Below are 13,928 nucleotides of genomic sequence, written 5' to 3' on the forward strand. Positions count from 1 at the left end.
TCGGGAAGTTTCATTCAACCATCTTATTCAGTTGTGTGCTTGGTAAGTGGTAACATATAAATAGCCTATGACTGAACAATTATCAAGTTCAGTCGTCTAAGTTTCTACGCGTCAGTTCCAGTTCACGGCTTGAACTGAAAATGCCCATATTTGAAAACCGGCTATCAAATCTCCTATTCAAAAAGAAAAAACATATTTCCAATTGAGGACCTCGTCTCAACGTTCCGATAAGTAACTAATTTGAACGACCTGGTGCGTCACAGGTGCGTGACGTTCTAGAAGGTTCTAGAACTTTCTAGATGGTTCTAGAAAGTTATGATGGTTCTAGAAAGTGATTGAACGCAAAACAGTCCAACTCGAAAGCGGCTCATGGAAAATCAATCTTTTTCAATCGGCAGTGTTAATGACCACATATAATTTTAGGGATTATCGGCACTAGTAAATATTGAATTATGCACTTTTTTTGTCTGTCGCTTTCATAGGCCATCTGGCAACCTTGTTTGACTTTATTTCAGCCAACCATGCCGAGCACATCACGGGATGTAATTGGTGTTCATTTTAATGTTTAAAAAACAAAACAAAAATTTGTTAGTTTTCACTTGTTACAATAGACGTTTCTTCCGTTCAGTTCAAAGCCATTGATAGGAGAATTAAATTAATCCGCTCAATAGATGGCTGAGCAAAATGCTTTATAACATGAATTATTAGGAAGTATCAAACAACACAAGATGAAAAAAAAATTCACAAGTTGAAGTAAAAAAAAATCAGAAATGTTGAAATAAAATAATTGAATTATCGTAAAAAATAGTGTAATTGTACACGTCGATGCAGTGTTCATTACGGATTTCGTAGGGACAAAAAAAAACTGTCTCCGCACAGAAGCATTCAATATTAAATTCACGCCTTCTATAGTCTACATAGTACGATAGGCTAATGAACAGGATGAATAGATGACACTAACATGTCCTAGTGCTTCAATTTTATTCATACATATTAATTATATAAGTTCACTTCAGCTCCAGATCGATTAATAGCTCCATTAAATGGGGTTAATTAGGTTACGCAATGAATAGACGAGGCATCAAGATAAATACAGATTAAATGAAGGTTGATTATATTGAGACATGAATATTAATGGATGAGGCATCGGTGTTGGTAATACAGATCAACTATGCAGCTTACGAATTTTTTGTCATCGTTAAATTTACGCTGGAAACGCGTGATACTTTTTCCTTTGGTTTCCTGATAAGATGCCCCGAAATATACCGACGACTTGAGTGACACTGCCAGGATAGTGGAATATTCAATCTAGTGCAGCCGGTGACATACATCTGTTCAAATATATATCATGCGGTACACACGATGAAGACATTCAATGCTAAATATTTGTATAATTAACACTGAGTACACGAAGATGAAAATATGTTCGTGGAGCAATAGAATACATGTTCTAAATACTGGTCGAAATCACGCGATATTTTTATCCGATGTTGATTCACTGACGGTCGTGTTTACCTTGCAGAATTATATATGGAGATACACATTGAAATACGGGACTCTCGGCACGGTGGGTTACATTGACACCCTCAACCATTGCACAGACGAACACAAAATGTAAGCCATACGGAAAGATCCTTTTAATTCACCGTCAGAAAAGGAAAACAATGACAATCATGCGTTTACAATCACTAGAATCCTACGTACGCAGAACAATTGATCAGTGGTTCCCAAACGTAGGGCATGTTATGTCCGATGGTTAGCGCGGTCATTTTTTTTCGGAGTGGTTGCTAGGTGCGCATCTATTCAATGTTATAATTTAGAAGCACTTTAATCTTAGCTTGGTATCTTGAATTGACAATATTTCTGGAATTGGATAACTTGATTATTTTGCTTACTTGACACGAGGTTTATTATTAAACGTACCAAATTTAACTTAAGGTCAAGTGTTAACTTGCCAACAAGGTGGATGGTTTGGGAACCACTGCAATAGACGAGGCGTCTCAAATATTTAGATGAACTTGAGAATTTATTTCGCTAGCAACAACGACGTAGAGAAAAAGGGTGACAATAAACGTCCCCGGCCAGCAGGGACACCATATAGGAAGCTAATTATTATCGAATTAGACAAACACTGAAGGGGACAATTAATTGATTGAGTGCAACAGATTTACAAGTGTGACGTTGGCTTAGAAAAATTGAAACTCAGCCAGAAGATTACGTTAAATGATAGCGATCAGAAGTATCAATGCTTGACCTGATGACCGAGGTACACATGGATTTTAAAAATGGTATGATCAAGTTTTATGCTCAAAGACATTTTAGATAATTAAGCATGATAAAAATAGGAGAAATTTTCATCTCAATAACTCAAGCTAAAGCTCTGAAATCAGTTATTCACTCAACTGGACATGAAATTATGAGGCTTATATTGACAGCCCGTATAGGTGACCACCAGAGATGATTTGAAGCGTGCAACGATTTTGGCAGCAAACGATGCAAAGCAAAGCGGAGAATATTTGCCTCATCTCGTCGGGTGCAATGCATCATAAGTATGATTATCTCACAACATGACTTAACACAGAACTAGTTCATTAACACACACAGATCGAAAGACAACATAATAACAGGTCTAAAGCTAGTACTCAAAGAAACTCTAACGGATGCGCATTAGTCAAAAAGATGTACAAATTCTGTTAAACAATGTAATGAATGTAAATTACGATACTCTTGGAGTTATTTTATTCAGGTAAACACTCAGCATCGGAAAATTTAATCAACAATTGACATTTCAGTGAAAAACCGTGGAATAATAAATGAGTGTGGAAAAATTGTTGAAGACTTACCTACGTCAAAATTATTGGGTATTTATCTCTGCCAAGGAAACGAGACTCGACTCAGAAAATGACTACGCTCAACGTTTTTTCAGCTGACAAGATTGAAAACAGAGTCTGTTATTAACGATTTAACATGAAAGTTCCCCTTCACAGGACAGGTAAAGAGATGCACTCTTCAGCAGCATACAAACATTACGCTTAGAGTCAAAGAAACTAAAATGAAAGCGAACACTAGTTCACTAAAGGGGTCTTGACAAAAGAAAAATAGCAAAACTTCCAGTACATAGGACTAAAATGAAAATGGTGTGTAAAATACAAATTAAAAACGAAGCTTGGATCCAAAATGAATCATCGGAAGACCAGCATTTTCAAGTTGTTATAGCAACTTCAAATGAATTAAATAATATTTTAACGATTGTCAACATGAAAAAAGCATCTTTTAATTTTACTTTTTTTTTGCCAAGTACAAAATTGAAGAGGCGGCAAATGAAGAGGAAGAAATTGATTTGAATAAATATAGTCCTTCTTAAAGAAGAGATATCAACACAATATAACGAGATATACGATGCTATGAATCACTTCAACAGTGAAAAGATATCGTTATTGAAGAAATTCAAATTAAAGAACATTTCATCCTGGATAAAAATAACTAGGCAGATTAACAACTCCGAAGCTTATGGAACTATAGGAATATTTCAACAGCTTTATTAAAGAAGGGCTCTTTAAAAATTAACACAAGAGGAAAGCTAAAGAGTAATACAGCACGTGTGGGGTGAAAAGAAAAATAAGACTAGCATTAAAATAAGAGATAACAAACGCATCGTATTTGTGCTTTCTACCTAGCGTTAGTTTTAGGTAAGAAATAATATATACAGTCAAAGTAATCTCTAAGCTTTTGACAGTCCAGCACCGAAACGCAGCAGGAGCAGACGTGAATTTACTGCTCTAAGTTATAATTCAGTGCAACTTCAGACCAGCATCGATTGTTTTAAAGAAAGTTTGCTTCAGGAACTTCTTGGAGGGAGGAACGTGCAGGCAAGACAGCTAGACAAACAATGAAAAGAGTGGATGTAATGGTACCAAAATGAAGCCCAACTTCCATGTCTGTTCAGCAACACGCTCAGATACTCTTGAATTAACAAAATAATATCACCTTCGAAGCTACACTGCTGTACAAATCAGCAGAAATAGGCCATAAGTTCACTTATTTCCTCTTAGAATAAATATATTTTTATCCTGAATGAACAAAAATCTACACGCGAATATTGACTTGCTCCACATCTAGTGTTTAGAGCAGATATTGGGTTCACCGTGAACTACTACTTTTCCCATAGATAATCTTTGCCTCATACAAGCCAAAAGCAAGACACTACTACGAGTCTCCCCGTACTAGTAAAAAAATCGAAAAAAACGAAGAAGCAATAGACACGGTCAACCAATTTCAAATTCCACTCCAACAGACAGAGATATACTAGTTAATGCAGAAAGAAACTGAGACTAAGAACACTAGCATGCAGGGCTAATGCTTAACGTAGTAATACGCAATCCTGCACACAGTCTACTCATCGCACCGTCAAATAGTGATAATGTCAAAAAAATGTATTCGACAAACGCGACATTATCACCATTCTTGTATCATTTCCTAAAAATATGTCCTGCTCCCATTATGCATTTTTTAAATTACCATGAAGCCCAAATCTAAAATAGAACAGAAAATACGGATTCAACCACGTACTTTACGTCTCGAGCTGAAATTTGAATAAACCAAGCAACAATGCATAATAACTGATTAAGTGATCAATCAATTTTGTCGTTACATCCGGAAAAATTACATGGAGAAACAGATTCGAAACGTACACAAATTTTGTTCAATGAGCGATTCAGCCGCAGTTCATCGATATAATGGAACTCTATATATAGTGAGCAGAATTTGAATATGAATCCGGGTGAATCCGCTGGCATGTAATAACTTTAGTTCAAACACCACACTGATATCTCAATGCAATACATTTTTACAGTTAGCGTGAAAATATTGCACTACAATCATACAACTTGACTCTTGAAGTACACAAAAAATTTAAGAGCTCAGAAGCATCTCAAATTTTATGACAACTCATCTGAGCCAGAGGTTAGTGAGCGTAGTGTAAAATCTTCAGTTCACACATTATTTAAATCCCCACTGAGACCACGACGAACATCACAGCAGATAGTAACTGAGCCAAAACTTTGGCGGCAGAGGAGATTGCAAAATAATCCAGCATTCTACATAGTTTTAGTTTTTACACGGTGAGTGCGATGAAGGAGTTGTACTGCTCGATGTTGCGCTTCAAAATATCCGAACAGCTTCCAAGCACACGTTCAAATCTGTAACACAAGACAAAAAAATGAAATTACAAGGCAAATTTCGTGATGGCGTCAGCGCTGTCGGTGACGCTCTGTCAACAAGTCAGCCGCTTAGATGTCTTGAACATTCTTCTGGCCGTTCTCGCGGTCGTTTCAGTAATCCTAAAATCATGGCAAATATAAAAAAATAATCATGAATGTAATTCTAACGTAGTACTTCGCTCTCACATTCCAACAGACTTCGGCCTTTGGTTTAGTCTTGCAAACAGAAACATAACCATTTGCCTCAGGGTACACGAAAATAAAATGCAAGATGTGCTTCGATGGTCCTCAAGTCAACAGAAGCATAGAATGCGAAGGAATCGCGAAAGTAATATACTAGTTTTGACTTCCTAACATTATTGCTGACCTGACTATCGCGCCATGCCTCCAAAATTTGCCTCGCTTGTCCTAAAGACAACAAAGAACACTAACAGAAGCACTGAATACGAAATCAAACAAATGAGATTATTACCGACCTGGACCTGTCGCGCCATGCCTCCAGAATTTGCCTCGATGGTCCTTAAGTCAACAAAGAACACTAACAGAAGCACTGAATACGAAATCAAACAAAAATGAGATTATTACTGACCTGGCCCTGTCGAGCTTGACGCACTTGAGAGGCCCGTCAGCGACGACGGTAGCGGCGCGCGGTCTGTCGAGCAGCAGGGCGATCTCGCCGAAGTAGTCGCTGGGTTTGAGGCGCCCAACTTCTACAGGCTCGTGTTGTGGTGACCGCGCCTGCAATGTTTTCGACAAGGTAATTTTTAAGTCAGTAACCAAAAATTCAATAAAAATTTCGATAATTTGAAAAGTGGTGACAGTGTACCTGTAATTGTTACTAAAAGAATGGCAGGCTTATTTTCATAATTTTCAGAACTATATCAACGCGATTAGTTTTCACATACTAATAGAATAAAACTGAGCGTTGAAAACGCTGGGCCTTAGTCTTTTTGTACTGGCAGATAGAATTACACGTTATAGAAATGTTCAGCTGTCAATCAATCGCTACCTTTACATGAACAATGAATATAGGAATGAAAGTACTTGTAAATATAGGATAGGATAACAGGATTTTCGGGGTTATACAATTCTTTGTTTGGAGTAAAAATGTACATTGAAGTACTCGTATAATGGAATTGCAATTGAAAATAACATAATCTCATTTTTTGGAATTAACTAAGTTTTGTTCTTCGTTTGCAAAAGTTTATAGCGGGTAATTACACATTATGATTAGAATTAAGTTTGATTTTCTTGAAATAAACATACCAATTGAAAAAAATGATCTATAAGAATCAAGAGGTAAATTTTTAAGCAAGATGTACTTGCTATTGACAAACTAACCTGCAAGACCACGGCAGTGCCTTCCACGATGATGAAGAAATCATCACCGGGTTCTCCTTGCTTCACGACGGCTTCTTTGTCAGAGAAAGAGACGGACTCGAGAGCGTCAGCAATCACAAGCCTTTCCCATTGATCAAGAGAATCTGCAACGGCAAAAATATCTAGAAGGACAGATCACTCATCAGACATTTGTGAATAATCCTCACGACAATTTCAATTCATATATTCTTATAAAATATAAAAGATAATAAAAGAAACTAGCTTGGTCACTGCTGCCAATGAGTTTAAATTTTATCAAGGCAATAGAATATTACAGATCGAAAGAGATTATTTCCATTTCTGCCTGTTGATAACAATCACTGGACTGGATTACTTACCACTCACCCAGTATGGATACTCTAGACAGGAACTGTAGATGCCACTCGCATAGTATTGAAACCCTACACCGGAACTACAGATACCACTCACCCAGTATCGAGACCTTAGACAGGAACTGGTCGTACATCTCTCTCTTGCGGATGGTACTGCCCATAAGAATGCGTCTGTAGCTGTCCCTGTCGATGCCCCAAAGTTTGACGTCGGTCCTAGCCTTAACGGTAGCCTGGCGAGGTGTGCCGTAGATCAGAGCCAGCTCACCAAAACTGCCGCCGTCGTTGATGTTGCACACCAGTTCGTCGTTGACGTAGATCTATAAAATCAAATAACACTTCAACACACGTGTTTAGCAGTGTAAAAAATATATAGTCTTTGAATATTCAAGAATTTTTATCAACGTACGCAAACGATAATCAATCTCTAATATTTAGGACTCGTGAAAGTCGTCTATCACAAATAGAACTCACTTTTATAGTTTGTCGGCAGTAACATTATAATAGCTTCAAGTAGTACATTATTCTGGCAAGTTTAAGCAAGTATTTAACAGCAGATTTCATGAAAAGCGTGCATTAGCATAGTGGTTCTAGCTTTCATTAGGCCGTAGGCCTATCGCCGATTCTTAACATTGCAGAACATTCACAGCTTGTTGCGTTTTCGCACTTGCATGTCATAGCTATTTTGCGTTGCCCAACCGCCTAGCCTCCTCTCTGGGATCGAACCTGCAATTCTCTGATCCAATCTTGGTACTCTGAACTGTAACCACTGGGTACCCCTGCCCCGATTGTTCAACCCAAACTGAAATTTCTTCATACATGTGCAAAAAAATGAGAAAAGCAATCCAGTAATAAAAATTCTACCTTAATATTCAATTACGAATTCTAATGAAAGCTGCATGATATAAATATCGTTTTTCCTTTTCTAATGCCCTCTATGAACATAATCTGTAGCTCAAAATTGAAATTTATGCTGTAAGTTGTCAGAACTACAATTTCTCAGAAGACTACCGTATTTCACGCATTGTTCACGAAATTCTCTATTTTTGTAGCCCGACAGTAACGCTCAATTCTAACAATAGTTAACAACTGCATAACCTTCAGATCACTCGTTATATTTATGATAAAAAATTAAAGGAACGGTGTACCATAGAAAATCATGACTACGAAACATTGATAAAAAACGTTCCTCAAAATAACTCAAGAGATTTTATACACAATGTAAAGGCTTTCGCTAACCAAGAAGAATTGACATCATTAACCAAATCTTAGCCACAATAAAACAAACGTTTAAGTTATATTAGGGAAACGACCATGAAAAAAATGCCCGACAATACTTCAAAAAACTTAATACAAGGCTCATACACTACCCTAATTGTCCTTCACTTGCGTCAACGGTTATCTAGTGGTTACAAGGAATCGGTTACTTCTATGTACCTGCCAAAATAATCATCAAGCACAGTTGCTCAATATGTTATCGGATATGAAGACTAACGTCGACTTTTCAAGTACGTACCTCCTATGCATCTGCCAAAGTAATCATCAAACCCATATCTTAACATGTAATCGGTAATATAAACAGTAATGTGGCTTATCAAGAACCCTCCTTTATCTGCTATATCATCTATTAAGCCCGGTCCATTAAACCGTCGTTATCTGATAAGAATACTAACGTCGACTTCGCCAGTATCGATGATGTAGAAGTTGTCGCCCTGGTCGCCCTGTTGGATGATGACTTCTCCAGCTATGGCTGTGACGGGGAACATCGCGTCAAAAATGTCCGACTGTTCGTTTTCGTCGAGGTGCGAGAAGAGCACGTTCTTCTGTATGGCTTTCTTGAGTGCCTCCATTGTTTTGTAGTCCTTGGGCACGACCTGTAATTAATATAACCTGGTTACCTACCAATCAAACATAGATTTTCAAGATAACCGAAGATAGCTCATGAAAAACCAAATACTTGTTATAATAAATATAATAATATTCTTTATTAAGCTTTCATAGACATCCCCAAGGATTTTTTACTTTCACCTCGACGTCGCATCCCACGCTGCTTAGTAAAATAAAAATCACTCAATTTTAGAGAAATGTCCGATCGGCTATCGTTGCTCTTGAATTTTCTCACGGGTTTGGTTTACAGTCAACGGCCATTTTGGTGTGTAAAAATCCTTCGTTGTGAACACATACGAATTTCGATGTTTGTACCGGAAATAAAATATTTTCCAGAAACTTTATGACTTTTCAACTAACACTATATAAAATATGCTGATATTAGAATGGGTGGGTATTTTTCCTACAAAACATAATTGTGATTATTAATTTCACTTGCACTGAAAAGAATTAATTTTTTATTATTTCCCTTTAATTAAAAATAATTCTTAATATATTTTCCATCACCTAGCAAATCGTCTAATCTTGAAAGTACGTCACCTTTTTGACATAAGACGTGGCGTCGTCGTCCTTGATGCTCTCGTTGCTGACGCCATTCCTGCGTCTAGCCTTGTACTGCAGAGGCGCCTGCTCAGCCATGGGACTTGAGTCCTCCGCGCTCCCTTCTTCAGGACTCCTGCAGCGTCCTGCCCCCTCCTCCCCGCTGCTCTCCTAGACATAACATAATTAATTATTACCTCGTCGCTTGCATCGGTCATTATAATTATAGTAATGAAAACTATGCACCTGCACGTAGGTTAATCCTGTACATAAAATAATTAATTATTACATCGTCGCTTGCATCGGTCATTATAATTATAGTAATGAAAACTATGCACCTGCACGTAGGCTAAGACTAAGAGGTTAAATCGTTCTCGTTTACAACGATTATGTCACGATTATACTATAAACAATGCAATGAGATTTACGAAATTAATGAACAATGATGATAAACGACAGACAAAATGCGATAAAGAAATTACCCAACACTTACTTAGTTCATGGTGTTAATAAGTTAATTGAATGTAATTATCATAAAATATAAGGGAAGCAAGGTTAGCCACCCGAAGGCGAGCTAAGATTCTTAATAAAAATTAACGCACAATTGAATTAATCATTTTGTTTACCAGCTAATACAGACCCTAGATGAAAGAGTTCGAAGAGTATCATCTACTACAGCCAGAATGATAATAATTAAATTAACCCTGAACAAGAACGAAGTCCAAATAAAAATCCTGAACATCGTGCGGGACAGATAATCCACGAATAATGTCACTGCTGAGATTTTTTAAACTAATTTTTTTACAGAAATATAGGAAATAATTAACACGCAACGCTTTTAAATTTTTCCATTCGTTATCAAATTCCCTCAGTGTGGCAGAGGCGAGGAGCAAAAAGGATTCAGTTCACGACCGATTCAAATCATTTTCTTCTACCATCCCGGTCATCTTCCTTGTGATTGCGCTATCATAAATTTCAAACTGCAAGATAAGAAAAATTTCTATCCCCCAGCAATCGATCAAAATATAATTCGGCTTTACGGAAAAATGTCAATTTTTCGAGAGATGCCTAGAATTGCGCTCGCGGTAGAACACGTCAAAAAGGAGAGTCTTCAGAGATAAAAAAAAATTCGCAGGCAAAAAAAAAAGAAAGTGACAGGCAAACGTAAAAAATAAAGTCGCAAGTAAGCGTAAATAAGAAGTCGAAGGTAAACGGAAAAAAAAAGAAAGTCGCAGGCAAACGTAAAAAAAAGAAAGTCGCAGGCAAACGTAAAAAAAAGAAAGTCGCAGGCAAACGTAAAAAAGAAAGTCGCAGTCAAACGTAAAAAAGAAAGTTGCGGGCAAACGTAAGAAAGAAAGTCGCAGGCAAACGTAAAAAAGAAAGTTGCAGGCAAACGTAAAAAAATAAAGTCACAGGCAAACTAAAAAAAATTGCAGTCGAACGTAAAAAAGAAAGTCACAGGCAAACGTAGAGAAAGACGCAGGCAAACATAAAAAAGAAACTCGAAGCCGAACGTAAAAAAGAAAGTCACAACCGAACGGAAAAAAGAAAGTCGCAGGCAAACGTAAAAAAATAGAAAGTCGCAGACAAACGTAAAAAATAAAGTCGCAGGCAAACGTAAAAAAGTCACAGTCGAACGTATAAAAGAAATTCGCAGGCAAAGGTAAAAAAGAAAGTCGCAGGCAAACTTGAAAGAGAAAGTCGCAGGCAAACGTAGAAAAAAAAGTCACAGCCGAACGTAAAAAAGAATGTCACAGTCGAACGTAAAAAAGAAAGTTGCAGGCAAAATAAAGGTCAATCGGCTGACGCTCGTGGACAAAGGGCATACATGACCGAGGTGGCCTGTGACGTCACAGCCACAACAGCCAATGGCTCACTGTCTCGAGCCAGGGAGCAGTTACGCCATAGCCCACAGAACCGAATATTTGTCCAATTTGTTGAGGTGAACCAAATCCAGTCTAATTGGATTGAACAATCCGCAGTGAATGACGATGAATGAAAATTATCGCAATCGACCACCTAGACATCGAATGCTGCAAACTTTTATGGCTGAGACACCAGGAATATGAAAAATAGATTTTATTTTAAGACGGGCAAAGAATTTTACCCCCATAGCAAACATAATTTTTCCTTCTCAGTTTAAGACGCATCGTGGAAGCACTGCCGTCATAAATTCTCAAATGAAAGGCCATTTCAGAAAGACTGAGCTTCATTTTTGTCGATTTTGGAACTTAATTACCAAATTCGGTTTTAGTTGCAAGAAAGATTTAGTTTCAGAATTTCCACGGTGATATTTGCCTCAGATGTTTGGGAGTTGAACAGCATTAGTTTCTTTGATATTGACTTGTCATCTAAAGTTGCGTTGTAAAAAATATGTTGATATGAGCCAAAATTAATGCCTGCGTTGGGTGTTAACTGCCGACGTGAAAGACTGAAACTTAATAGATAGTGTTATCCACCTCCGACCCTAATTTTATAGTCTCTTAGATGGTTAAAAGATTCAAGTGTTTCATTACACTGAATCAACTAACAAGTTTAATACCCAATAAATAAATAAATACATCTAAACGACAGAAAAACAAGTCACCCGACGTTGGCCATTAGGTAATACGTTTCTAGAACGAGTTGTAATGTCCGACGGAACCAAACACGAAAATTACGATGGCACTTCTCGAAATTTACGACGTGCTTTTTTCTTATCATTGACATGACATACCGGCTGAACGCAGCTATATTTTACCGATGTAATCGAACTCGACGGGATCTATATTGAAGGCAAAAAAAAATCTTTGCCTTTACGACAAAAGATCTCGTATTTTTCGCATCTCAAATGCTCGACGCTAGAGTTGAAAATGAAAGCAATCGTTCCAATAGAACCTCATAGCAATGGAGTGCAGAACCCGACTCCACAGAGGCGTCTGCACCAAGATAAATAAGTGAGGCTTTTTCCAGATAGCAATGCACTTTTTACTCTTGCGCGTGTCATCCTGACTCAGCGCTGATAAATATTTTTTGCCTCAAACACGGCAAAAAATATTTATCACTGCTACATGCAGGAGGTGTGTGCAGTCAGTGTGTCGTAATTTAGATAAAATGACCCAGACATTTTATTAAGTGATGCCTGCACTGCACAATCGTCGCAGCTCGGAAATTCACAGAGAAATTGGAGAGGCTGGTGCATGCGCACTCGGAAAAATGAACGAGTCATGTTGTCCAAATGGGGAGACACCTGCGTGTAGCATTAATACGCCTTTTCCTAAGGGCAAGCTGGGTCATTGTGGCCCACACAGGGCAAAAAGTGCATCGTTATGCGAACAAAATCGCGTTCATTTCTTTGAGTGCGCGGTGTACCAAGACTGGAAACACGGAAGGGGAGTTTCTGACCGGCGTGTTGATAACGCACGTCGAGGGCCTACAAAGACAGCTTATAATGGTGGCAGGAAATGATGAATACAAAGACAGCTTATTATGCTGGGAGGAAATGATGAATACAAAGAAAGCGTATAGTGGTGGGAGGAAATGATGAATACAAAGACCTGTCTCTTATACACATCTAGATGTGTATAAGAGACAGGTNATGATGTCAGGAAATGATGAAAACAAAGACAGCTTATAATGGGAGGAGGAAATGATGAATGCAAAGACAGCTTTTAATGGTGGGGGAAAGGATGAATACAAAGACAGCTTATAATGGTGTCAGGAAATTATTAATATTTGATAAATAAAGGACGCAAGGTTTATCTCAAGAACGATTATACGTTGAGCGTCAGGCTATTTTAGATTTTTGTCTAAGAGGGTAGCGAATCCTCTGCAATTGTTGTCTAATTTTACAATTAATACAAGTATTTTTACGTAACAGTAATTAGAGTGAGCAAATAAAGAATAAAAATCATAAAAACGTCAGCAGCATTGAAATTTAATAAATTTGAATTGAATTAATGAACACATTCATAAAGGCGATCAAGTCGAACATAGTTGTAATTTATACGAATATTTACAGAAACATAAACGAAGAAATATCAACATAGTTCTTAATGGGATCTTCGTGATAAGCTATATAATAGAAAATAAAATTAATATTCGATCAATAATATTAAACAAACTAATTTTGTAATAATTACAAATTAATTATTTAATATTTCAGACAAGTTTCAACATCAATTTATTAAATATTGTAAAATTTCTATGTGGTTTTAAGCTCAAATGGGATTGCACTACACTTGCCTAATGAGCGTTGACAAAGACGAAGACTTCCGCCCGTAAGGTTTAAAAGGTACATATAAATACTGCCAAATCCGTCCCTCTACTCTTAATATTTATATATAAACGTTTTAATTCCAAAACTAGCGCTTTGTCTCGAAAAGTGCGAATATTTAATCGCAAAGTGAATTTGCGCATGGGTGAGATTTTGAGATACGTTTAACTCTACTAACGAGTCAACTTCTTTACAGTACAAACGACACAATTAAGAGAGGGACTAGGTACTACTAAGTATCGGGTAGTACAAACTATAGAAACACCACCTCGAATTAGCCAGGAACTCCACACACATCACCACATATAGGCAGGGCAT

At 37.4% G+C, this 13,928-nt stretch overlaps 1 protein-coding gene across 3 annotated transcripts in view; it reads right to left on the reverse strand.

Annotated features, from left to right (window-relative positions):
• Positions 1–870: 870 nt before the first annotated feature.
• Positions 871–13,928, reverse strand: part of LOC108677943 (cAMP-dependent protein kinase regulatory subunit) — a 48,903-nt gene continuing 35,845 nt past the window's right edge. For all 3 annotated transcript variants that reach the window (XM_018166257.2, XM_018166258.1, XM_018166259.2), the window contains exons 2-7: positions 9,356–9,526; positions 8,602–8,802; positions 7,029–7,248; positions 6,561–6,703; positions 5,809–5,957; positions 871–5,198 (exon numbers count right to left, since the gene is read on the reverse strand). In XM_018166257.2, coding sequence (XP_018021746.1) covers positions 5,114–5,198; positions 5,809–5,957; positions 6,561–6,703; positions 7,029–7,248; positions 8,602–8,802; positions 9,356–9,526 — 969 coding nt within the window. In that variant the 3' untranslated portion in view covers positions 871–5,113. The remainder of the gene's footprint in view (positions 5,199–5,808; positions 5,958–6,560; positions 6,704–7,028; positions 7,249–8,601; positions 8,803–9,355; positions 9,527–13,928) is intronic.

Source organism: Hyalella azteca, unplaced genomic scaffold (assembly GCF_000764305.2).
Source record: "Hyalella azteca isolate HAZT.00-mixed unplaced genomic scaffold, Hazt_2.0.2 contig11177, whole genome shotgun sequence".
NCBI lineage: Eukaryota > Metazoa > Arthropoda > Malacostraca > Amphipoda > Hyalellidae > Hyalella > Hyalella azteca.